This window comes from Pleurodeles waltl, chromosome 2_2, assembly GCF_031143425.1.
Source record: "Pleurodeles waltl isolate 20211129_DDA chromosome 2_2, aPleWal1.hap1.20221129, whole genome shotgun sequence".
In the NCBI taxonomy this organism is placed as follows: Eukaryota; Metazoa; Chordata; class Amphibia; order Caudata; family Salamandridae; genus Pleurodeles; species Pleurodeles waltl.
In genome coordinates this window covers 1,112,112,931-1,112,139,971 of record NC_090439.1, presented here as the reverse complement: position 1 = coordinate 1,112,139,971, position 27,041 = coordinate 1,112,112,931, and the positions used below count along the sequence as shown (strand labels likewise).

Below are 27,041 nucleotides of genomic sequence, written 5' to 3'. Positions count from 1 at the left end.
CAGGGGAGGTTTAGCACTGATGCGGTCACCTAAATAATGAATTACCAACTCCTTGCGGCAGACCTAGTGAGGGCTAGACACGGGACAGCTAATCATTTCCACAAGAATCGGTTCTCCTCACTTTGTAAGGTCTCATATTCCTTTAAGGCACACAGTTCTGCCCCAGAAGGCGCTACGGGGACACATTGCACAGAATATACTTGCATCATTGGAGGTAGCGCCCTACCCCCGGACAAACAAGGTAAACTAAGGTGGGCGCCCACTGACCTTGCCAGTTTCTCTCGACATATCGCAACCTGCGGTGCCCATGAGCCAGTTGCACTAATAGATACCCCAAGATAAGGACAAGTACCAGTACTAGACGGGCGATGCTCTCCAGCCCATATATATGTTCACTGGTTTCCTATGTTTCAAACTACACATCATGGTGAATGACTTGGAATAATGTGTTGTCAGATCCAGGCTAGCCATATAGTGCACAAAGGAATGTACTAGCCTCCTAAGCGCTATAGGCGTACGGGCCATAAGAACAGCATCATCCGCGTACAACAAGGCCGGCAAATGCATGCCAGTACTTACCACTACATTTCAGTCTTTAGTATTGGTTCACGATTACTTACGTTAAGTAAGTGTAATTTTATAGTCTTATTTTTTCTCTGTGTAGGGATAGACTGTTCATTTTTTCTTGTTTTTTATTTTCCTCCATGGGTGTTTCTTCCACTTTGTTTTTTTTTCTTAAAGCTGCCTAGTTATGGGGTGTACTCTTTTGAAGTTTTAAATACAGCGCTGACTCAGTTCAGTGTGTCTTGGCTGCACCGCTAGTTTATCATACTTTATGCAGACTAGCCCCTGAGACACACTGAAATTAAACACACCTATTCAAAAGATCGTTGCAAGCGTACTGCAGACTCTCCTTTGTGCTAGTACATCAGTTCCTAAAAGTTTTCCTTCACCAAAAGTCTTTTGTTTGGGGTAAATCGAGCAGTTCCTTAGTCAATGTGTGCTGGCGGCAGAAGGGATGAAAAATTACAAGAAACCCAGAAGGGGAGGAACAATACAAGACATATACATTTGCTGGTTAATGCCTTTTTACAGGGTCTCTTTGTATTTGCAGATCAAGTTTGATTTAGATATCGGTTTGTTTAATCGTAGGTGATAGAATTCTCTTCTATTTCCTATGAATCGGTTTCTTCACCACCATAAAAAGCTGGAAAACCCACAATGAACAAACTGTAGGCACAAGGTATCCATAAACACGCGGAACAACCTCTCTAACGGTGATCAGCACATCACCGATCCCAGTCTCACATCGACTCGTGAGATGCATGGGCCCTAAGCTGTCTTTTTTACATTTCGATAATGTGATTCAGGGTCTCTCTTCCAACTTACAAGACCCACGTATCCTAGACCTGCAGGCTATGGGAACAAATCTTGCTATCTTTATAGGAGTTCACTAAGTCCTAAAAGGTATGTTTCGCTGATTAAAATGTAAGCTACAATCTAATTTATCTTTGGAAATATCATTGTATGACGCAACCCGTACGGAGTTGTGGTGGACGAGGATAACTCCACTGATCATGCTTCTTGCAGATTCCTCATGAGCATCTTATCCAACTCCAGGTGTGATCCAGCGAAGAAGTCAAGAATCTCAGAAAAGAGGATGCAGTTACTCTTCACAAACATGAGACAATCTCACTAACTCTGGCAGTCCTCACAACTACAGAGACATGATTGGATCTAGAAGTGATTGCAAATGCTTCTTAGTCTTCAATGTTAAAGGAAACTGAAGGAGATTATAGGACACGGACGTCCATTATCTGGATAATTCTAGTGTAAAACTCCTACCCCCCCCCATACGTTTATCATCCCCTTGTGCTAGATCCCACCATATAGCAGACTAGCCAGAGGCATAAACCTGCCCCTCTCTGTCTCTCTGCAGTCTCTTCCAGACCACGTGTGAACTTCCCAGACTAAGAAAAGTTTTAGGTATTACGATTCATTTTTGTATTAAGTAGTGGAACTAGTGGGAAAGTTCAACCAATGCTTTTTCAGTGGAGATCCAACCTTGAAAATTTGTGGCATATTACTGAAAGCCAATATGTGGACTTTGCACAAGAAACTCTTTGACGACTTTCAGTGACAAGTATAAAACTACTTTACTTCCTGCTCCAGAACGCACCCCATTTAGGACAAGTAGTTTTCCTCTTTGCCTGAAAGAAATCCCTTTACCACGTCATTCCACTTATAACTCCTCTCCTCATTCGAGGCACAAAATGATTATTTTACACGAAACACATTTTAATTACATTCCGTATTTACCATGAATCTATGTTTATGCGCCCTACCCCTTAAAATCCCCGTTTAGCCCACTGAGTATTATATCTAAATTCTGACTCATCATGGAAGATTATTACTTCAGTCTCCAAACATTAAGTGCCATTTAATGCTCTAAATATTTTAAAAACAGTTCCTTGACACAGATAGCAACTTCTCCATGTTAATTGCCTGCACAGACGTCTCCAAGTTTTAAAATTGCTACAAACAAAGGGCAACCAAGTGTTTCTAGGATTGTAATATAAATCAGCATTTCATTTCTGTGAAGTTTTATACTCTTAAATGCGAATTTACCTCTGTAATTTCTGTCTGACATATGTGTTAGGCTTGGTTTTGGTGGAAAAAAAAGTGTATTCAGTCTGCAGGAAGCAGATGTTGGTTTTGAACCCACATGATGTATGCCTGTGTTGTTTAGAGTCCAAGCATGGCAAAAAGGCCTGTGACAAAAGCTCTCTTGTGCACCCGAAGGCCATCAGGGTGCATAAAATGAAGCTTTACATTGACAAGCATAAAACATTAGACCTATAACGATGCAAGCGCTAGGCCTGCTCGTGCTCCTGCTCCAGATAATGGGGCTAGTCCCAGTTTCCCCGGTCATGTTTGACCCCAAAGCAGGTAGCAGCCTTCAAGGATGCCATCCTGCAACTCTTGGGATGCTTCCAGGTCCTCAGTGGCACCCATGGACCCTGTTGATCTGTTGGGAGCCCTAGTCGAACTTCTGCTGGCGGGCCTGCCCCAGCACCAACTGACCCAGTTGGGCCCATTACGAGCCCGCAGCCAGTGCTGGCCCCTACCTCCACAGCTGTACCAAATGCCACATTGTTTCTGACTGCTCCATTGCAAACATTGTCTCCAGAGTCACCAGATCTAGACCCAACCTCAATGCCTTTTTTTGGATCCGAAGTAAACGTTTGCCCAAGCTCTGCTAATGTCTCATTTTGAAATATCTAAGGTGCAACACTTGTGTAGAACTCCTAGGCAGTGCCACTAGCGTAACACCAGTACAGGAGCATAAAGACTTTATTTGAACCTGATTCAGACTTTGTCTAGGGGCTTCAGAATGTTCCTCATGATGAAGATGACTATGAGGAAGTGAATCATTTACTCCCCCTCAAATTACACAGATGCCGGCCTGCATTTAGACTTGCACAATGCTAGTGGCTTTGACACTTCTCCTGAGGTAGGATGAACTCCTCATGAGGGTCTCCTACAAAGGAGAATTCTTATTTCTGTTGGTAGTCCATCTAGCCACAGAAGTTTTGAACCTTCAGTTTCCATTAGTAAAAATCAAGACTGTTGTCAGGGTCCAATTCCTCGGGATCCGCACGTTGCTAATCAACAGGCCCACCTCCAGGCAACACCAACACAGATACCTTTATGGCACTGAGGTTTGGAGGGGCCAGGCGGGGGAAGGGAAAAACAGGAAGGGAACAGCCAGGGAGGAGATCTGGAAATGAAAACGGTTAATACAAACAACAGCAACTATTATCACATACCAATCATGTTGTGCAAAAAGCTCTAATATGATATTCATTAAATGCAGCAGAATTCTCTAAAGCAGTCTGCCCTCAAATGAATGCAATCTAAACCAAAGCCGAAGTGCAACAAAGTCTCTAATGCACTCTGCCCTCAAATGAATGCAATCTAAACCAAAACCGATGTGTCTTAACAATATTACAGCCCTACACATGAGCATATGCCAGGAGCTCAAAGAATGCCAATTCAAAACCTTCTGCGTAGTATTTTTGCAGATCGGAAACATATAACGTAATCATCATTAAAGATCGTCTTTAGACAAGTCACGATCTTCACGACTCTTTTGCAAATGAAAGGTATCACTCAGAAGTAAGTCACCACACAGAAATCCCTAATACATAATAAAACATTTACATTGCAGGTTTTGTTTGTCTACTCGCATTGCACTTCACTCACAAAGAATGATTCATGAAAGGCATAGGCACTGGAGAAACCCAGCGACGAATGCAACAGTAACCAAAAACAGCTGCTCAACCTCCCGAGAGCAAAGGGAGGAGCGGATACAATGTTGCAGCTTTAGTGAGAGAATACAGTGCCGGCGGGGAAAAACCCAGTCGGAACGAACTTACTGTAAGCGAGTCCATCCACTCGCTCAAACAAAGGAAAGCTTCTGGTGAGATAATCCTGAAATGACGAGCAAGGCAAGAGGGGTCTGAACCAGGAGGATTCCAGAATAGTAAGTGCTGGAACCTGGGTGTGGCTGGCATTTATAGACCAGCCACACCCTTAAAATGGCCACCTCCTGAGGTTGCTGGGAATTGAAGTCCCAGTCACAAGGTGCACCCGAATGAGGCATAATGGGGGCATTTCAACCACCATCGAGTGCTCCCTCCAGGGAGATGAGTCTTGCCACGAGGATGAAGAGCAGAGCGTGGCCTGGTGCAGGAAAGGGCACAGCAGGTGCGCACAGTAGCAGGAAGACCATCATGGGCGGCATGTTTGAGACCGCGCTGTCCCCAACTCCTGACAGTACACACACCCCCTCCCCGAGTGCGGTCGAGGACCGGGTTTAGTTGGGTGGAGGAGGTGAAACCGCCTTACCAATCATGGAGCGTGAATGTGTGATGCGGTTTCCCAGGAGTTATCCTCGGGTCCATACCCTTTCCATGCCACCAAATACCATAAAGATGCGCCACGGAGACAGGAATCCAGAATGGCTCATACCTCATACTCCCATTGTCCCTGAACCAGAAGGGGAGCCGGTCATGATACACTGGAAGAAGAGGCAGGCTTCAGTAGTGAGGTGTGAAAAGCTGGGTGTATTTTCATCGAAGAAGGTAGTTTTAACTTATAGGTCACTGGATTAACCTGGCAGAGGACTTCGTAGGGTCCCACAAACTTAGGGTGAAACATATTTTTGTCCTTCAAAACAAGATTTTTTGTAGACAACCATGTCTTTTTCCTTATATGTAGCGCCGGGTTGATGTTTTTTGTCATACTGTACTTTGTATTGTGTTTTAGCCTGGTGTAAGTTGGTTTGCAACTGCAAATGAATCTTTTGCAAATGGGACAGTATATCTTGGACCACAGGCATAGTCTGTGTTGTAATTGGTAATTTGACGGGTAAGACGCGTGGGTGTCGGCCGTACAGTCCGTAGAAAGGAGTGGCTTTTGTCGATGAGTGACAAGAGTTATTGTATGCTAGTTCAGCGAGCCAAAGAAGGTCTGACCATGTGGTTGGGGTGTCTGAAGCGTAACACCGTAGGTACTGTTTTAGTGTCTAATTCAGCCTTTCGTTTGACCATCAGTCTGAGGATTATAACTCGTGGATAATGTGGAATCAGTGTGCAAGGCTTGACACCACTTTTGCCAGAAGTGAGCAGAAAATGTTGATCCTCTGTCGGAAAGAATGGTGGTTGGAAGTCCATGAAGACGGACAATGTTTTGAAGTATTATATTGGCCAGAGCGGTCGACGTTGGGAGTCCCTTGCAAGCAATAAAGTGAGCGTACTTGGTCAGGCTGTCGATGACCACCAAAATTGTATTCAAATGGCGTATCTCAGGAAGTCCAGAAATGAAGTCCATAGAAATATGTTCCCATGGATGACTTGGGGTTGGTAGAGCGATTAACAGACCCTTTGGTCGGTTATGTGCGCCTTTGCATCACGCACATACCTCACACAACTGCAGAATTTGATTAATGTCTTTGGAGAAGGTTGGCCACCAGAAATACCTCTTCATGAGTTCTGTAGTTTTTTGGGGACCTGGATTTCCAGCCAAGGGATGAGTGTGTAGCCGATGAAAAGTTGTTTGTCTCAAGTCGGTAGTCGGTAAGAATACCCAGGATTCGTATAGAGGTAGACCCTGCTGGATGGAGTGTTTAGTGCCCCTTTGTAACCAGTTCTGCCACTCAGTAATATGGAAGTGAGTGCGGATAAGATTGAGAAATCTATCAGCAGCTATGACACACAAGATCTTTGAAGGTTCTATGATAGGCAATGGTTTTGATTCCTCATGTGAAAGGGATGAGTCTTGTCAAAGCGTCGGCTTTCCTATTTTCTGTGCCTGGTCTAAAGGTCAACACAAAATCGAATTCGGCGAAGAATAACATCCACCGTAATTGTCGGTGAGTTAACACTCTAGCTGAGCTCATGAACTGTAGATTTCGGTGATCAGAATAAACTGTGATGGTATGTTTTGTTCCTGATAGATAATGTCTCTATTCTCTAAAGGCATCTCGGATTACTAGCAATTCTTCCTCAGCGATGGTGTAATTTTGTTCTGCGGCGTTTAATTTTCTTGACATATAGGCGACAGGATGTAGCTGTCCGGTGTGGGGGTGACGTTGAGACAGTATGGCCCCTACTGCCACATCCAAAGTATCTGCTTCTATGAAGGGTTCTGTGATTCTTGGATGAGCCAGAATGGGAGTGGTAGTGAAGGCCTTTTTTTAATGTGGCAAAAGCCTCCTCAGCCTCTGTAGACCAACAGAAAGGGGTGTTTTTGCGTAATAGTTTAGTGATTGGTGCTACCTTTTGTGAGAAGTAATCAATAAAATGCTGGTAAAAATTTGCAAAACCCAGGAAGCATTGCATATCTCGAACCTACTTAGGTGTGGGCCAGTCTAGCCCAGCTTGGATCTTTCTTTCGGTCATCTGCATTCCATTGGGTGTTAGGGTAACTCCTAAGAATTCCACAGTTTTAACGTGGAACTCGCATTTGCTTAGTTTGCAGTACAAACGATAGGTGTGCAAGGTCTGTAAGACCTTTTTTAAATGTACCTTGTGGAGCTCCTCAGAACTAGAGTAGATCAGGATGTCGTCAATGTAGACAATCACGAAGATATCGAGATACTCCCTCAACACATCATTAAGAAAGTACTTAAAGGAAGCGGGGGCATTGCAAAGCCCAAAAGGCATTACCTGGTACTCGAATAAGCCATAACGGGTTTTGAATGCTGTTTTCCATTTGTCTCTTTCACGTATGCGGACTAAATGGTAGGCCCCGCGTAGATCCAGTTTGGTATGAATAACTGTGTTTTTAACTTGGTCTAAAAGCACAGGAATTAGTGGCAGTGGATATTTGTTTTTGACGGTGATCTTGTTCATTGCTCTATAGTCGATGCAGGGTCTCATCTCACCATTAGCCTTGGGTACGAAGAACAGAGGGGAAGCGCCTGGGGAGCATGATGGTCGAATCAAATTATTAGCTAAGCATTGGTCAAGATACTCTCGCAGATACAGATCCTCTTTTTTCTGATAGGGCATAAATTCTGCAGTTAGGTATAGTAGTACCGGGTAAGAGGTCTATTTGACAGTTGTACGGCCAATGAGGGGGCAAGGTACTTACCGCTTGTTCACTAAAAACATCGGCATATTCGACGTATGTATCAGGCAACGTGATTGCTTTCTCTGCTGCAGTGGCTAAGTGTTGTTGAGGCCTCTCTGAGTGTAAACAGTTCTTCTGACAATACGGTGAAGAAAATTTCAAGGTTTGTTTTTTGCCAATCTATATGGGGGTTATGCAACATCAACCAAGGCGTGCCTAATATAAAGCCGTATTGAGGGGCTTGAATGATATCAAAGAGGAGCCTCTCCCGGTGTTCATGACCGTCAACATCTTGACTTTTCATGTGAATTTGTGAAGTACGCATGGTAACTGGACCTCCGGATAACTCGCTGCCATACACTGCTTGCACAATTTCCGGTAACATCTTCTTGACACACGTGAGTTGCAATTTTCGAACTGTTTGTGAGTCTACAAAATTTCCAGTTGCGCCTGAATCTATCAGGGCTTGGACTGTTTGCCATTTTCCTAAGATCATAAGTTGCATGGAAAGCCGAAGGTGTCTAAGGTGTTGAATTATGCTTGAACGTACTAAAGGGATTGTTAATCTACCCAAGAGGTCCCCGTCCTTGTTTCTTGGGTTGTCTAGTTTTCCTCAGGGTTTTCTACGGCAACTACGAGTTTTTTAGGACTCCCAACAGATTCTGACTTGTTTTTAGGTTTTGCCAGGCATTCCTTCACAAAATGTCTTTTTTTTCCACAATACAAGCATTGGCCTTTTTGGTGCAGTAACTCTTTTTCCTCTTTGGTTAGAGGCTGGCGAATGGTTCCGATCTCCATGGGTTCACCAGTATTTTCAGAAGAAGTAGAGGGCAATGGGTGTCGATACCTGTCCGGGCGCCAATAACCATGTTCAGGACGTTTTCTGTCTCCTTTTCATTCTGTCAGTCTATGATCTAATCTGAGAGTTAAGTTTATTAAGTGTGTGCAGGTTCTAGGTTGAGAGTCGATCTGCGCCAGGACGTCTTTTAATTCTTCTTTCAGGCCTTGGTAGAAGAGTGCAGATCTTTTTTCCTCGGGCCAAGATGTTTCTACCACCAGACGATTAAAATGAGATAAATAGGAGATGAGATCCTTATTACCTTGGCGTAGTTCTAATAGTTCTTTATCCGCGGACATGGTAACAGCACGTCTGTCAAAGACCTTCTCAAACTCCTCCACAAACAGACGCCAGTTGTATAACAGTGGACTGTCCTGACGTACCAAAGGGACTGCCCAAGTGGCAGCATCGCCAGACAGATAAGAAATAAGGAAAGCGATCCTGGACTGTGGATCCGTAAAGGCGGTTGGGCGACATGTGAAGTTTAACTCCACCTGAGTAATGAAAACTTGTACCTTGGAGGCATCACCAGAAAATCTTTCGGGAGCAGCAAGGGGAATCTGCGTAGGAACATTCACAGAAATGTTAGAAGGGAGAGGAGGCAAACGTGGTGAGGGCGTGCCACCCGCACCATCCACCTTAGCCTGTAGTTGCGTTACCTTCCTGACCAAGTTTGCAGTAGTGTTTTTAGACTCCTGTAATTCCCTCTGAATTTGTGTAACGGCCTGCATTAAAGTATCCAAGGTGGCCATCTTGACCAGCTCCCGTGTGAACCAAGAGGAATATAAACACTCGTGGGCTTACTATTCTGTTAGGGTCCAATTCCTCGGGATCCGCACGTTGCTAATCAAGAGGCTCACCTCCAGGCAACACCAACTCAGATACCTTTATGGTGCTGAGGTTTGCAGGGGCCAGGCGGAGGAAGGGAAAAACAGGAAGGGAACAGCCAGGGAGGAGATCTGGAAAGGAAAACGGTTAACACAAACAACAGCAACTATTATCACATACCAATCATGTTGTGCAAAAAGCTCTAATATGATATTCATTAAATGCAGCAGAAGTCTCTAATGCAGTCTGCCCTCAAATAAATGCAATCTAAACCAAAGCCGAAGTGCAGCAAAGTCTCTAATGCAATCTGCCCTCAAATTAATGCAATCTAAACCAAAACCGATGTATCTTAACAATATTACAGCCCTACGCATGAGCGTATGCCAGGAGCTCAAAGAATGGCAATTCAAAACCTTCTGCGGAGTATTTTTGCAGATCGGAAACATATAACGTAATCAACATTAAAGATCGTCTTTAGACAAGTCACGATCTTCACAACTCTTTTGCAAATGAAAGGTAACACTCAGAAGTAGGTCACCACACAGAAATCCCTAATACATAATAAAACATTTACATTTGAGGTTTTGTTTGTCTACTCGCATCGCACTTCACTCACAAAGAATGATTCATGAAGGGCATAGGCACTGGAGAAACCCAGCGACTAATGCAACAGTAACCAAAAACAGGCGCTCAACCTCCCGAGAGCAAAGGGAGGAGCGGATACAATGTTGCAGCTTTAGCGAGAGAATAAAATGCCGGCGGGGAAAAACCGCGTCGGAACGAACTTACTGTAAGCGAGTCCATCCACTCGCTCAAACAAAGGAAAGCTTCTGGTGAGATAATCCTGAAATGACGAGCAAGGCAAGAGGGGTCTGAACCAGGAGGATTCCAGAATAGTAAGCGCTGGAACCTGGGTGTGGCTGGCATTTATAGACCAGCCACACCCTTAAAATGGCCACCTCCTGAGGTTGCTGGGAATTGAAGTCTCAGTCACAAGGTGCACCCGAATGAGGCATAATGGGGGCATTTCAACCACCATCAACTTCATCCAAGCCACACTAATTTCCCCTCTCGTAATCATGGGCTTCTGGTAGTGGTGGTATACAGTTTAATCTGCCCTTTCAGATGAGCAATTACCTTAGATCAGTGGATGCTCCTCTTTATGTCCCCTCCCCCTCCTGTTCCTCGTTTTGTTTAAACAGAACATGCCTCTACCCTTGCTCGGTTAGATTGGTCGCTGTTGGCATTCGCATGTGCTAAGAAAGAAAGGGATATTCAGAAATAAACCTTACCCAGGTGGATCACCCAGTGCATAAAAATGTGTTATGCCCTTGCCTGGAAGGAGCCTACCATGGACGTTTGGGTTCATTCCACTAGGGCCAGGACTGTTTGATGTGGTTTGCGCAAGGTGTTCCTGTGCTAGACATCTGTGAGGATGACACATGGGTGTCCATTAACACCCACACCAGGCATTACTCTACTCAAGTCTGCTGCAAAGCCATGTTGGCTGAAGCATCCTGTAGGACTTCCTGGTGTATGTCCACTCCTCAGACACTTCACCTTTTGGGAGGTTCTGCTTTCAAAAGGTCAGAAAATCTGTGGTTAGAAGTATCCATCAGAAGAGCAAGTTTCTTACCTTCTGTAATGCTCTTTATGCTGGATTCTTTGTGTAACTGGAGATTCCTCACCACCCTCCCTACCCTCCCTTCTCTACATTCTGTGGAGTAGACTTTTCTGCTTCCAAAAAGGTCCCAAGTTAGGTGTTGTACTTTTTTATGTTTACAATCTGTCATGGTTGAAATCTGTCCAAGGGTACAAAAGAGTTTCAAAAGAAAACTGACATCGACAAGCATGGGTGGTACCTATACACAGGTCTGTACCATCACTTCCAGTCTGGTGGTGCCATCTACCAGTGTTAAGAGCATTGCCAAATAAATCTCTGGGTCCAGACTGGCACCTGGGACTATTCTGAAGGTGAGGAATCTGTGGTTAAGTAGCACATCGACCACAAGGAGTGTTAGCGAAGGTAAGTAACTTGTACTTTAAGGATATCATGTGGTCCTTGTCTAGAAAACTTGATGTATCTGTAAATTGCCTTATTTTAAGTAAAGCCATCCTGATCTGGATGTGAAATGCCACAGCAGGCCTGTGCAAGTTGTAGTGAGTCCTTGTAGCATGCTGCTTCTCTCAGTGACACCCATGTTCTCCCCGTGTGGTAATTTCTTTAGCCGATCAAATAAAAACTGTATGTGCAGTGTGTTTCAGTTGTCCGGCTATATTAACATAAATGTGTGGGCTTTTAATTTGCGTTTTTTGGATGGCGGCATGATCGTTAGCTGGATTAGCATCTATCATGTGAGCGGACGGAGGCAGAGGTTCCCCTTTCATGAGTTCCCCTCCTGACCCACAGCCTCTAGATCAGCTGATTTTCCTGATATGCCTTCTCTAAGGGGAGATTTTTCTCCAAATATAGTATCCAGGTCGTCAGTTGATCTTGCGGTTCACTGCTTAGCACCCATTGGGAACATGTGCCACATTGCAGTGCCTTATTGGCTTGAGCCATCTTACCAGTGTTGTTGGAAATGGCCCTTTCTGCAGGGTTATCCCCAAACATTTTGCCTTTCTCCTCCTATTTTTCTGACCCTCTTTCCATTGGCTTTAGGACTATAGGCACTTCACCACTGCTAATCAGTGCTAGCATCCATGTGCTCTCTCGCCTAAAACTTGGTTTAATTGACTTACACCTGTTTGGCACATTTAATGTACATGTAAGTCCCTTTTAAAGTGGTATACCATATACCCAGGGCCTGTAAATTAAATGCTACTAGTGGGCCTGCAGCACTGCTTGCGCCACCCACAGAAGTAGCCTTGCAAACTTCTTTCAGGCCTGCCACTGCAGTGCCTGCTTGTGCAGTTTACTGCCACGTTGACTTGGCAAGTCAAACTACTAGCCAAGGCATAAACTCCCTTTTTACTACACCTATGTCAGCCCTAAGAAAGGCCCTAGATAGCCCTATGGGCAGGGTGCTGTGTTTGTGAAAGGTGGGATAGAAGCTTTTATGTGTTACATGTCCTAGTAGTGACAAACAGCCTATTTCATTTCTCATAACTGTGAGTGCTGCTCCTCTCATAGGTTTGCATTAGGAATTCCCTTATATATGTTTGAGTGGTCATTTCTGATCTGTGAAGAGTAGCGTGAGCATGTTTGGTATGTTTGGAATGGCAGTGAGAAATCCTGCTTACTGGTATAGGTGGATTTTACATTACTTTTTTAGAAATGCTACTTCTAGAAAATGCACATTTCTCTGTGCCTATAACTCTAGTGCTTTGCAGACTGACCCAAATCCACGTCTAGGGCAGAGTGACAGCATCACTTGGTGCATAATTTCCAGACAGCCATCACACAGGAGGGCTGGGTGTGACAGAAGAGCTTCTGCATATTGATACTCATCTTGGGAGAAGGAGGGCTGTTCACACCTTAAATGTCAATAGGCTGTGTCCTGCCCTCACACAATAGGCTTATTACCCCCTGCTGATGTCTGGAGACAGGGCTCAGTTGAAAGAAGTTTGTGTTTCACTTGAAAGGGTTCCTTTGACGTCACCCCCTCAACAAAGTCATTTTTTAATATAAATGCAGGAGTTTTTACCCCATGTTTTTAGAGCACTTTTGTACCTGGGACCAAATCTCTGCCAGAGGGACTGCTGCACTCAAGGACACATCTGGACTGCTCTTCTGTAGTTGCCCTGCTGTCTATGCGGTGGCATAAAGGACTCCCAGGATTGCTTTTCTGCTTGAATGCTCTGCTGCCAGCTACCCTCTGATATTGGTTCTACGAGTTACTACTGTTTACTCACTGCTCTAGTGTTCTCCTGGGACTGGCTGAGCGCTTATGTTTCCAGAGGAGCCGCGTGGCTCCTGCCCCAGGCTCCATTTCTGCATCATATGGCCAACACGTGTTGAGCGATTCCCTGGGTTTTCCTCAGCGCAGTCCGAGTGCCCTGCAATTGCCCCAGAGCGTGTCTTGTGCTCCATGTGACTCCCCGGCGCCACGCTCACCGAAGTGAAGGAAGGGCGCTGCAACGACAAGGGAAATCTTAGTGTTGCGTCCCCATCTCTATGATGCTTGGAGGCGGGGCACTACCATCGAAGGGGATCACTCTGCAGCGTACCCGACTTGCTTATACTCTAAGGCAGAGTAACGCCTCTGGCTGCTGCCCGGATGACGCCGCTCTGTATCCTTCCCTGCAGCTGACCCAAGTTTGATGTTTCTATGTGACAAAGGCAACACCACCCCTTCCCGATGCAGCCCCGATAGAGAGAGGGGCCCGGACATGCAATGTCGATTCAAGGATGCTGCTATTGTGGCCCTGGACTGTGGAGATTGCCTTGGCGAGAAAGGGAAGCCTAGACCGGACCCACAGAGGTCAGCCCAAAAGGAAGAAGGTACTCACCAGAAACGGGGCCCCTAAGGGTCAGTTGCATTGCACATTTGGTGGGCAGCTGCATTCCCCTCGTTGGCACATGGGTGATCCAGTGAGTTTGCCTCGCTAGAGCCTACAGTTTGTTTTTGTCCTCCCCCCTAATACCCGGGGAGGACACACTTTGGGGGGCACCGCAGCCCAAATCACAAATTGCCATACTATGTATAAAAAATGCACGCAGGTGTCTCGGTGCCTACGCTTTGGGGCTGATTACCACATTAGGTGTAGTAGGAGCGCAGGAGCTCCAATGTTTTTGCTCACAAATGTCCACGATTCAGTAAGGCTCATAGAATTGCCGTACTCAGCCCAATAGAAGCAGAGGATTACTGTGGCCTTTGTTTTCGTGATTATAGGTACTATGAGTCAAGTGCTTCTCGAAACGAGTCTACATCTCTTGCACTGATTATATAATTCATGCTTTGTTATAACCTGAGCCTTATTACAGTAATTGCATTTTGTGTACAGTACTTATGATACATATTGTGTTGATACTTGCAGCATAATTATGATATTGAATGGTACATGGTGTCCATGGGACTACTACATGTAGGATGATGTGATGTAAAACGCTTTTATTCTTCACTAACCAAGCAAATGAGTACTGACTCAGGATTTGCATAGGGCGCACAGTGCCTATGAATGTCGTCATTTTGGTTTATGTTACATACAGTATACTTTATTTTTATACATAATCCTCTGTTTAGTGTCTTTTCTTGTGTATTTATTGTGTAACTGGTGTATGTGTTGCGCCAACGTTTTGCACATTACTTCAGGAGATAAGCTTGACTGCTCTGAGCCAAGCTACCAGTGGGTGCGCATGGGTTACCTTTGTTGTGTAACTTACGGGCTCTGACTAGAGTGGTGGGTTCTGCCTAGCATAGATGCATACCCTAGCCAACCAGAAACCCCATTTCTAACAAGCATGAAGTGGGATGTGAACATTACTTATAGAACTGGTGGGAAGGAGATACCCCCTTCTTTTTTCCCTTTTGGGATTTTATCCTTGAAGTTGGTCTGCTTGCATGTGAACTGAGGAAGGTGCGTGGCCAGCGGGCCAACTTGCACCAAAACACATGCAACAGCCTCTCCGAATAGGATTGAAACAGTGGAGATTAGAAATGCAACAGGTGATTCTTATGCATTGTATAACTTTGTTCCATATGTATTGTATTATCTTGTGTTAGAAATGGGGTTTCTGGTTGGGTAGGGTATGCACCGAAGCCAGGCAGAACCCACTACTTTCGTCAGGGTGATCGAGTTACACACCCAAGATAACCCCTGCTCACCCCAGTAGCTTGGCACGAGCAGTCGAGCTTATCCCAGAGGCAATGTGTAAAGCGTTTGCACAACATACACAACAAACGTGAGACAATAAATACACCACAAAGGAAAGTAATACCCTGCTACACGAGCAGTTGTCAGAACATTACACAGGTTACTAACACTGTATGAAAATAAGCACAAGTCACGTAAACATATAGGTTACTGGTATTCTGCAACGGTAGCAGTAGTCAGGTTGTCATTACCACCAAGAATGCACATGTCAGAATAAACTTGATAAGACATCATCATGAATCCACATAAAATGAAACATTCCTATGTGGTAAAGGTCAGACACTCACAATTCTCTGGTCAGGATAAACATATGATTGCAGAGACCAAGACATCATCAGGAGTGCCATTAAAAAACATTTCCCCAAGTCTCATGCCATAAACAACACACATTACAGTGCAAAGTTTTACAGTCCCTGAAAGCAGTACTTGCACATAAAAGAGCCCCAGGACAAGAAACTATGCAGCCGATAAAGAGTCACACGAACACCTGCGTGGAGGTAGCAGTTTGCCTGCACCTTCTAGTCCAAGAGACCCTGCGCTCCTATTATGTGAAATATGGCCCTCTAAAGGGAGGCAACCCCACTCCTCTCACTGGGGCTGCCTCAGAAGACAGTCTCCCCTGGGTATGGACCACCCAAACAGGACAACGAAAGCAACAAGGTCCCCCGGCAGCCACAGGTAATCCCACTGTGCGGGGGAGGGGGCCCGCACACAAGCTAGGCCCGATCTAAACAAAACAGGAGAGGGGGTGGCTGAGCCCTGGGAGTGGTCAGCGTTGTGAGAGACAGAGTGGGGCCAGCTCCATCTCACTCTGTCGTTGAAGACCACACGTCTCCTGCAACAACACGCTGGGTGGTGTGAGCCTCCTGGCTCAGGACCCTGTCCAGCCCAGAGTCAGGCCCTCCAGTCCCTGGGAAGAGGAGGGGCTCTGGCATGGCAATCCACTCCTGGGGGTTGGGTCGGTACGGTGCAGCACAGCCTTCAACCTTCCAAGGCTGTTCGAGTGTTTCCTCTGATTCTGGGCCTGGTGGTGATTTTTCCTCCCACAACAAAGTGTTCGCTTGTGGCCCTGGGGCACCGGAGAGCACGCATCTCATCTGTGCTCGTCCGGTGCTACCAGCTGCTCCTCGGGAACTCTCCACACTGGAAAGGAGGGGGGAGCACACTGTGACCTGGGGGGGTGCTGTGAGAGCAATAATGAAAGAAAAGCACTCTGCACATGCCTTCACTGATCCAGAAGGTAAAGTGCTCCTCTTGCGCTAGTTTTTCTTTCGATAAAGGGGCCAAGGAGCGTAACGCAGCAATCCCCACTCACCGGGCTCCTCTGGAGGCACTGAAGGGGACACGGGAGGCATACAGGCCAGCACACCCAGTTCCCTGTAGCTGCCCCACAGAACCTTGGCAATCCAGAGTCATATGTCCTACATCTTACATGCACAGCACCCTGTGCATAGGACTAGGTAGGGCCTATCTTAGGGGTGACATATGTAATAAAAGGAGAGTTCCAGGCCTGGCATGTAAATTTAGATGCCAGGTCCCTGTGGCTGTAGACTGTGCATGCAGGCTCTGCGGTAGAAGGCTTGAGACAGGTTTGAAAGGCTACTTCTGTGGGTGGCGCAAGCTGCTCTGCAAGCCCGCCAGTAGCATTTAATTTACAGGGCCTGGGTATAGGGATACCACTGTACAAGGGACCTATAGATAAATTAAATGTGCCAATCAGGTGTAAGCTAATCATACCAAGTTTAGTAGGGAGAGCACCTGCACTTTAGCACTGATCAGCAGTGGTAAAGTGCTTTCAGAGTCCTAACGTCAACAAAAAGGGGTCAGAAAAATTAGGAGGAGGAAGGAAAAAAAGTTTAAGGATGACCCTGTAAAAAGGGCCAGGTCCAACACCTTGTCTGACTTTGGGAAACTTTGTTTATTACCATTTTATTTTTCAGCGCCCCGTCCTGAACTGAGTGTCAGGGCATGGCGTGGCAATTACTGCCTAGTGGCAGCAGGGAGCGGTGCACATTTTTAACGCGGGCATGTCCCTTTGACCGGCTGTCTTGCGACGGCCAGGCACACATGCACACTTTAAACATCTCCAACCCAGCTGTCTTAAGACAGCTGGGTTAGAGAAGGCACAGGCCTCCAGCGCTCTGATGAGCGCTGATAGAGTCCGCTCCCACCAATCCTGACGCTGGTTACCAGCATGAAACCAGCGTCAGGATTAGCTTGTGCAGTTTCCTGGTCAGCCGTGACGTTGCGCATCAGAGCTGTGAGAGATGACGCAACGCAAGGAGAGAAGGTCTTCACCTGGTAAGTGCCTTTTTTAAACTTTTGTTTTTATTGTATGCCCCTCATTGTAAATACGAGCTGGGGCTCACTGGTTTAGACAATTTATGGCCCAGTCCTATTAATGACTGGAAGGTTGCCTCTCCTCCAGTTCTTTCGAAACACGGACAATCTCCTGGTGAATTTGTTGTCCTCTTAATGTAAGTGCCCAGTGCTCCCCTATTCTCATTCCAACTTAGCATCCTGCCTCCAAACATTCTCAGACAGGAAGGACTTTCATGAGGAATGTATTTTAAGACCTAGAGCTACTGGGCAGACAACTTGAGTATTAATGTTGTTGTACATCTTGATATATCACCATACAAGATAATGTATACTTATCATGCATAAATGAGACCTCTGCCAGTTAGGAGTCTAATTTAATTATTCTCATCTTCCTACCTACAGGGCCCTGGAGATGTCAGCGGAGGTTGTCGTTGTAACGTGAATGGGAAGAGGTGCCACCCTCAGTGCCAGAACTGTCACTGATCCTGCTTCACCAATTATGCATTTCAATTGTTTTAAAATTGCCCTCACTAGTAGGAAATTGAGTTTTTAAAGAAGCCTTACTTTCGAGAAGAAGGCGCTTACTTTTGCAGCTACCTAGCAGAGTGCTTTTTTAGATGCCAGAGTAGCATGCCACCAGCTGATGGGCGCAGCCACGATACAGTCCAGACATCGAGCCTGCTGTGTCAATTGAGCGCTTGGATGGCCCTGTGGAAGAGCCATGTCCTACCATGTTTGTAATTGGGACTCTGTCTCCTGGTGGGCACAGGAAGCCCTGCGGAGGGGCAAGTACCCCTGGAACAGGTAAACAAATGGAATCCGCTGCAACTACTGATATTCCATGTAGCCACGTGGAGGGGCTTTAGTTCCTGCAATGCATATACAGCAAAAGTATGTCCAGAACCCCTTCCCACACTAAAGGCTTAAGGAATAGCTCACATAGCTGATACCCGGAGTTCACTGTGAAACTTTTTAGTGCCAAAGAGTGGGCTGGACTACCTAGGAGTCTGTGTGACACACCTCATGGAACCATAGGAATTCTGTTTGCTCCATCGAGACGCTGCCACATTGTCCACCGTAAAGCTTATGTGCCTCGCCTTAAACACCCACTTGTTGGTAATGTCCGTGAAGGGGCTGCAGTTGCCCCGTAAACTTTATATGACATCTCCTGCAACTACCTAGTCTCAGCGCAGCCCCGTGGAGGGTGCTGCTGCATGAACAAAGTTGTGAATATTTTCATTAAGCCACTAATTAGAACCATCCTAGACATGTATCACGTGAAGGCCTGGTGAACCTTCCTACGCTGACGTCTCACCTAATCATGGTCTTCATAGTGGGTAGCGCTGCGAAGCTGCCACCATCGTTCACCAGCAAGTGCCCTACAGCCATTCGATCCCCAGAGCATGTATTGTTCATCACAAGTGGAAAAGGCAGTTAAAGCTATTTACAACTTCTGTATCATCTGTGCATATAGCTTGCAGGCAGTGCTAGAACCATATGGAGCCCTACAGAAGGACTCAAACTGGGTAATTGGATCCTACATTATGCCCCCACAACAGTGAAGCAGTAGTCTGCTTAGACATGTGTTGTGCACAGAACACAATCCCAGCATGCAGCCCTGAGTGGAGCAAGGCATCCTCAACACTTGTGCAGCACTTCTATTACAGCCATTAGTGTCCCATGCTGCCCTGAAGGGGGCAAGAGCATCCTCAACACTTGTGCAGCACTTCTATTACAGCCATTAGTGTCCCATGCTGCCCTGAAGAGGCAAGAGCATCCTCAACACTTGTGCAGCACTTCTATTACAGCCATTAGTGTCCCATGCTGCCCTGAAGGGGGTAAGGGCTTCCTCAACATGTGTACAGCATTTCTATTACAGCCACAAGTGTTCCCTGCAGCCCTGAAGGGGGCAAGAGCTTCCTCTGCACTTGTACAGCACTTCTATTACAGCCATCAGTGTCCCATGCTGCCCTGAAGGGGGCAAAAGCATCCTCAACACTTGTGCAACACTTCCATTACAGCCATTAGTGTCCCATGCTGCCCTGAAGGGGGCAAGAGCATCCTCAACACTTGTGCAGCACTTCTTTTAACGCCATTAGTGTCCCATGCTGCCCTGAAGGGGGCAAGAGCATCCTGAACACTTGTGCAGCACTTCTATTACAGCCATCAGTGTTCCATGCAGCCCTGAAGGGGGTAAGGGCTTCCTCAACACATGTACAGCACTTCTATTACATCCATTAGTGTCCCATACTGCCCTGAAGGGGGTAAGGGCTTCCTCAACATGTGTACAGCATTTCTATTACAGCCACAAGTGTTCCCTGCAGCCCTGAAGGGGGCAAGAGCTTCCTCTGCACTTGTACAACACTTCTATTACAGCCATCAGTGTCCAATGCTGCCCTGAAGGGGGCAAAAGCATCCTCAACACTTGTGCAACACTTCTATTACAGCCATGAGTGTCCCATGCTGCCCTGAAAGGGGCAAGAGCTTCCTCTGCACTTGTGCAGCACTTCTATTACAGCCATCAGTGTTCCATGCAGCCCTGAAGGGGGCAAAAGCATCCTCAACACTTGTGCAGCACTTCTATTACAGCCATTAGTGTCCCATGCTGCCCTGAAGGGGGCAAGAGCATCCTCAACACTTGTGCAGCACTTCCATTCCAGCCATAAGTGTCCCATGCTGCCCTGAAGGGGGTACGGGCTTCCTCAACACATGTACAGCACTTCTATTACACCCATTAGTGTCCCATGCTGCCCTGAAGGGGGTAAGGGCTTCCTCAACTTGTGTACAGCATTTCTATTACAGCCACAAGTGTTCCCTGCAGCCCTGAAGGGGGCAAGAGCTTCCTCTGCACTTGTGCAGCACTTCTATTACAGCCATGAGTGTCCCATGCTGCCCTGAAGGGGGCAAGAGCTTCCTCTGCACTTGTGCAGCACTTCTATTACAGCCATAAGTGTTCCCTGCAGCCCTGAAGGGGGCAAGAGCGTCCTCTGCACTTGTGCAGCACTTCTATTACAGCCATCAGTTTTCCATGCAGTCCTGTGGAAGGGCTCTCAAGCTAGGTTCCAGCTCTTCAAGGGCAACAAGTCCTCTAGTTGTGTAATGTTAGTGCTCCATAAAGTGCTTCCTTGGTGAGAAGCCCTCGGTATTTCAACAAAGCATTTTAATGAACGTTTTTTACTTTTTAAAATTACTTTATAGTGATACTTGCTATTCTCAGTGCCAGGGTAGGCAGGAGGAGGTTCTATAGCCTTGTTGGCTTGTCAGAGGAAGCCTATTTTCAAGTTTCTACTCCATTGGAACTGGGGCAACTGAGTAACTTAGTCATAGGGCGTTTTTTAAGTTGCTCCACAGAACATAATGCCAAATGTGTGATTGAGAAAAGACATTCTGTACAGTAGTTGGTACAGTGCGTGGTGTAAAGCACTTTAAATTCAACCCCTTTGCCACTGGCTGTGATATGTCAAGGGATGTGTCCCACACCAGCCCACACCTGGCCACCCTAAAAACTTGGCAAAAGACAGGAATCAGTGCCTTTTTGCGAACTGTTGCCCTGCAGCCTGTGGACAGGACCCGATGAAGGCTAGAGTCACACTGTGAAAGGTATCTGAAGTCCTGACTCAAGAGCTTGGACATCTTTCTGTGCCGACAGATCCTCGTGCAATCTCTTTCTGCAGCTGCAGTGAGACTCCGAGGCATTTCTAGCCCACCTCTCTCTGCTTTTCAGAAATATTGTCAGTGTGCTGAAAAATGAGCTCTAGTTTGCTTGTCTTTATACTGTACAGTGCAACTAACATTCAGAAGTGTCCAGTCATTTCTTAATTTCCACACCTAGTCTCTGTCTGAAACCTTAGTGTGACATGAATAATCAGTGACAGGATTGCATTGCATGTCTGTTACATATATACTGGCTGTGTTCTAATACCAGTTCACCTATTGAACATATTCTATGGTCCAGGGCAAATCATTTTATCTCACTATGCTGCCATAACCTCAGCTGCCAAACTTGGGAGTGCTTTCAAATGGGTGGGAAAATATTTTATTTAGTTAACTGTACAATTCTATTGTATGTATTTACATATTTATTTGCAAAGTCAATGTGCCTTTTTTATGAGTGCTTCATAAAGTGCTTGACAAGTGTGATCTGCTAAAGCAAAGTGGTGAATTTCTACTCTGTACTGTGTGATGTTCTCTTGCTAGGTATTCTTAAGACAGAGCTTTAAATGTGGCATAAATATAGCATAGACAAACAGAGAATCAAGTGTGGCCCTGTGCTGGTGTGAAGTCAGAGCAATAAACAATGCCACTGTACAATGCCTTATGGTATATTATGTCACCAGAAACCCTTGATGGCAGCATGAGACATAACATGCATTTGCAATGCAATGGGTCTCACGTTTGCTCGAGTTAAAGCTATTAGCATTGTAAACTCCTAACCGGACTTTTATTGCCACATAAAATGAAAATGAAAAGATAATTTCACATAAGTGAGCTGATGCCTGCCATGAGCGCGAAGCAAACACAAAACAAAAACAGAAGTTTGCTTGCATTGAAACTTATCGGCAAAGGTGCAATTATCGATGTAACCAGCAAAAGTGCAATTATCTATGTAAAAGGATCAATGCCATGCAGAGCGCACGACTACTGCCCAGCGAGATGGCGCTGCCTATGAAATAAAGAGAAAAAGTAGTCCAGAAACCATTCGGAAAACATGGAGCCTCGTATGTTTTCAGTAGTTGGCAGGTGCGCTCGAGGAGGGCTAAACAACAGAAAAGGCATGAGGTATGCATGTCTTTCACTAATCAAACCAAGGCAATTTCAAAAGGCAAGCCCACGAACCAACCAAAAGGATGGGCGTGGTTACAAGCCTGTAGAGAGATAACAGGGACAGAGCGCTTTGCGCGCTCGACCCTAAAAACTAGCTAGCTGTTGCCTATCCTATAAATAACTGGCTGTCTTAGGAAGTCCGATTTGTCCATCTCTGCTTTGGTTTGATGAAAATCTGTTCAGTCTTCTTGGAGATGTAAGGCAAATTGTCCAGTGCATATGTCAAACTATCAATGTATTGTCAAAAGTTTTTTAAAAATAGGGTACTCCTGTGCCAAAGGTTGCACATGCATAGTACAAAAAGACACTTCATCAGTTCATGAAATATCACCACCTTGAAATATTGCAAACTCTTCCAACTACACCCACACTTCTGCCTACCCACTCCCTAGTTACTCACACACCTCGCTGCACACACTGAACGGCACCCACACTCCCAACCGCACACTTTGGAATTCCCTTCCTGCAAAGATACGAGCCACTGAGCATTACTTGGAGTTCAAAAGGATGGTTAAGACCTGATTATTCCCAATGTGATCCAAACGAGAATCATTAATAACAGCAATAATAATAATGAGATTTATTGAGTGCATTATTACTTCACCAAAGTGTACCAGCGCTGAAAGGCTTGCTCATGAGGTCACAGCAGCATTATAGCAATCACAACAAAACACTATTGAACCGACCTAAGCAACCAAGGGCCATATGTACAAACACTTTTTCCCACAGACACAGAATGGGGAAAAGCCTTTGCTACATCTGGCCCCAAGTTTTCTATTGTTTCTTGAAAGATGATTCTGTCTCGGCCTGCCTTAAGTAGAGGAAAGAGAGTTCCACTGTTTAGGTGGTAAGAAACTGAAAGAACTGCTCCCAATCCGAACTTTCTTCACAGTGGAGACACTAGTTAGCAACGCCCGCACCGATATGAGACATCTGGAGAGAGCGCCGGGCTTGATGAGAGGGTGCAAATAACGTGCCCCTGTGCACAGGCACAGAGCTGTAAAGGAAATGTGCTTCTTCTGTGTAAGTTAGTGCAAGTTTACAGGTGCAGAGCCCATAGAGGCCCATCTTGGAAGAGTCAGCAGGAGCCGAGCTGCAGAATTCTGCAAACGCCGAAGTCTCATCAAGCGAGTTTGAGACACTCCTAGATATAAAACTTTACAGTAGCCCAGCCTGTACATAACCAGTGCCTGGGCTACAGTTTTCCTAGCTGCCTCAGGTAAGAGACAAATTATGTTTTAATAGATTTTAAGATCTCAAAGCATTTGCCTGCTAAAGCCGTAATCTGGCAGTCAAATGTGAGTTTTTCATCAAAACAAACCCCTACGTTTTTAACCTCAAACTTTGGCGAAGGCCGGGGACTGAGCGAATCAGGCAACTAAGCTGATGCCCAGATCGAGGGTTGCTTGCCTAGAATGAGGCCTCTGCTTTTCCCTGCATTTAGTTTCAAACAGTTGTAATCATCCACTGAGCAACCTCAGATAGGCGGGTCCTCGGGCAATGGCAGAGCTAGCTGCAGAGCAGAGGGCTAGCTGCAGAGCGGAGCTAGCTGCAGAGCAGAGAGCTAGCTGCAGAGCGGAGCTAGCTGCAGGGCGGACCTAACTGCAGAGCAGAACTACCTGCAGAGCGGAGCTAGCTGCAGAGCGGAGCTAGCTGCAGAGCGGAGCTAGCTGCAGAGCGGACCTAACTGCAGAGCGGAGCTACCTGCAGAGCAGAGAGCTAGCTGCAGAGCAGAGAGCTAGCTGCAGAGCGGAGCTAGCTGCAGGGCGGACCTAACTGCAGAGCAGAACTACCTGCAGAGCGGAGCTAGCTGCAGAGCAGAGCTAGCTGCAGAGCGGACCTAACTGCAGAGCAGAGCTAGCTGCAGAGCTACCTGCAGAGCGGAGCTAGCTGCAGAGCAGAGAGCTAGCTGCAGAGCAGAGGGCTAGCTGCAGAGCAGAGGGCTAGCTGCAGAGCAGCGCTAGCTGCAGAGCAGAGGGCTAGCTGCAGAGCGGAGCTAGCTGCAGAGCAGAGAGCTAGCTGCAGAGCGGAGCTAGCTGCAGGGCGGACCTAACTGCAGAGCAGAACTACCTGCAGAGCGGAGCTAGCTGCAGAGCGGAGCTAGCTGCAGAGCGGAGCTAACTGCAGAGCAGAGCTAGCTGCAGAGCAGAGCTACCTGCAGAGCGGAGCTAGCTGCAGAGCAGAGAGCTAGCTGCAGAGCGGAGAGCTAGCTGCAGAGCGGAGAGCTAGCTGCAGAGCGGAGAGCTAGCTGCAGAGCAGAGAGCTAGCTGCAGAGCAGAGAGCTAGCTGCAGAGCAGAGAGCTAGCTGCAGAGCAGAGAGCTAGCTGCAGAGCAGAGAGCTAGCTGCAGAGCAGAGAGCTAGCTGCAGAGCGGAGCTAGCTGCAGAGCAGAGCTAGCTGCATTTTGAGATAGAGTGACAATAAGCTGCGTATCATCGGCATACAATATGATGTTGAAGCTGTGACGCTTGATATCGGCTAGAAGGCGCATGTACAGAGTGAATAATGTAGGACTCGATGAGGTGCCATGGGGCATTCCCTGCTGCAGTGGGAAAACTTGTGATTGAAAAGGTTTTTGCAGCACCTGAAAGGTGCAGCCCTGCAAGAATGAAGCTAACCATTGTAAGGCCTTATAACCGACTCTGCAGCTCAGTGTTGATCAGGATTGGTAGGATCTAGCAAACATTTTCATTTCCTGCCCTCAGACAGAAACCCTCACGGACCCTTTCAGGTGCAGGTGTACTAATACAGCAGAATCCCTTAACAAAACTGTAATATTGATTGTCCACATTTTAAAATCTCAGCAGACATACCTAAGAATCCACTATCCAGACGTACACTCCAAAGAAACAAAAAAGGACAAATTATGACAGTTTCAATGATGTTTCATATCTATATGAAAGACAACAGGTGATGTCACCGTCAACCTAAGACAGAACAACTTACCCATCTGCCCACTGGTAATCAACTTTCTGCCTTTTTTTCTAGTCTTTAAACTGTCCCCAAGATTGCATCCTTCCTCACAATTCCAAAAATCCCTGCATGAAAATGACCTGATGTATAGCTAGGGAAAGTTTTCTCTCCCAGCGTCCTATATGAATGGTACCTTCCGCACATTTCATTGCCTGCATGCCTTAATACCTCTGAGTTTACCCAACCCATGCACATGCCTGCCACCTTAATCTATACTGACTTTCATTAAAATAGCCATACCCCTACATACAAAAAGGGTAAACTCACCTTTGGAATAACTGTTCCTGACACACCAGAACTTATCTAACTTATCTACTCACCCCCTCACAAAAATCACAATGTTTCATTGCGTTTAACCTCTCCTTGTTATCTCGCAATATTTAATCTCCTTCACCCTTTTCCTTGACGGCCTTTCCCCCTTACAGTAATAGCTCTAGTTATTGCACCTAACTCCTATTCTTGTAATACATCACCACTTAAATATGGAGGAAGTTCTACAGTTCTTCAGTTTCCTCAGTGCACAAGACTAACCCAGTAACCAACAAAACACTTAGGGCCTGATTACAACTTTGGCGGAGGGGGTTAATCTGTCCCAAATGTGACAGATATCCCGCACACTGTATTACGAGTTCCATAGCATCTAATGGACTTGTAATACGGCGGGCGGGATATCCGCCACATTTGGGACGGATTAACCCCTTCCGCCAAAGTTGTAATCAGGCCCTTAATAACTAATGGAATAAATGCTATCGCTGGACTGTCGCTTCACTGACTCGCAGGGGTAGTAAGTGCTATATAAATGCAATTACAGTACATACAGAGTTTCATTTCCATTCACTGCCATTTCCAGTATTTGAGAACAGTGGTAAAATACATACAATAGACACAACACAGAACAAAGACATATTCACAAACATTGAAGCACACATAAGCAATAAGACACAAAAATGAAAAAGTTGAATTGATTTTTGTATCAAATTGGTGGGCCTGAAGGACTTTGCAGTGCTAGAGAATCAAGAAGTCTGAAGGGACAACTTGCAAATGACTCCTTCACTCGCTTTCACTACTCGCTGGATATATAAGAGGTTGAAGATGATGGTCTCCCATTTTTCATGGTCAGCACCCAAGCAGAGAGTAACTGGACAAATGTTGCCGACCACAGACACAGTGACCATAAAGTCATCTGTCCACCTGGCAGTTGGTGCAGAAGACGACTGTCCACCCAGGTCCAACAGGAGAGAAGCTGCACACAGACTGCAGTAAAAGTGCAAGGACTAGCAGCATGCGCTTTCTAAACAGTGTGGTGACTTTGGTCTAAGCCAACCTGACCACTCTACAAGTATGACCACCTCTCACTACTTTGCAGTTGTTGATGAACACTGTGTCGAAGTCATTTCCAATGTTGTGATGGTATGTGTTACAACACACATCTGTTGTGCCTAAATGCTGTTTAGACATGTTGACAAGCCTTCCACATCATCACATACAGTTCAAGAGATGTATCCCACCAGTTGACATTCATTCCATATTGGTGTATCGTGTGAAATGGTACTGCTCTCATTAGTTTATGGAATAAGGACACGTAATACGTTAACTTTGGATTTTCTGTCTTTAATAGGTCTGGCCTAGAGGCAGCTTTGTTTTTTTTTCAAGCCTTATGTTTTTATGATAAACATACATATATATATGTATATATGTATATATATATATATATATATATATATATATATATATATATATGTTCGATGGCATGTGTAGCTGCAGATACACATGCTGTGCACATCCCGCCATCTGGTGTTGGG

General features: G+C 45.9%; 1 protein-coding gene across 1 annotated transcript in view; it reads left to right on the top strand.

Moving 5' to 3' along the window:
- The window catches only part of LOC138282894 (ranBP-type and C3HC4-type zinc finger-containing protein 1-like), a 383,289-nt gene extending 361,539 nt beyond the window's left edge, over positions 1-21,750 (top strand). The window contains exon 14 of the mRNA XM_069220902.1: positions 17,846-21,750. Within this exon, the coding sequence (XP_069077003.1) occupies positions 17,846-17,926 (81 nt within the window). The 3' untranslated portion in view covers positions 17,927-21,750. The remainder of the gene's footprint in view (positions 1-17,845) is intronic.
- Positions 21,751-27,041: the final 5,291 nt, after the last annotated feature.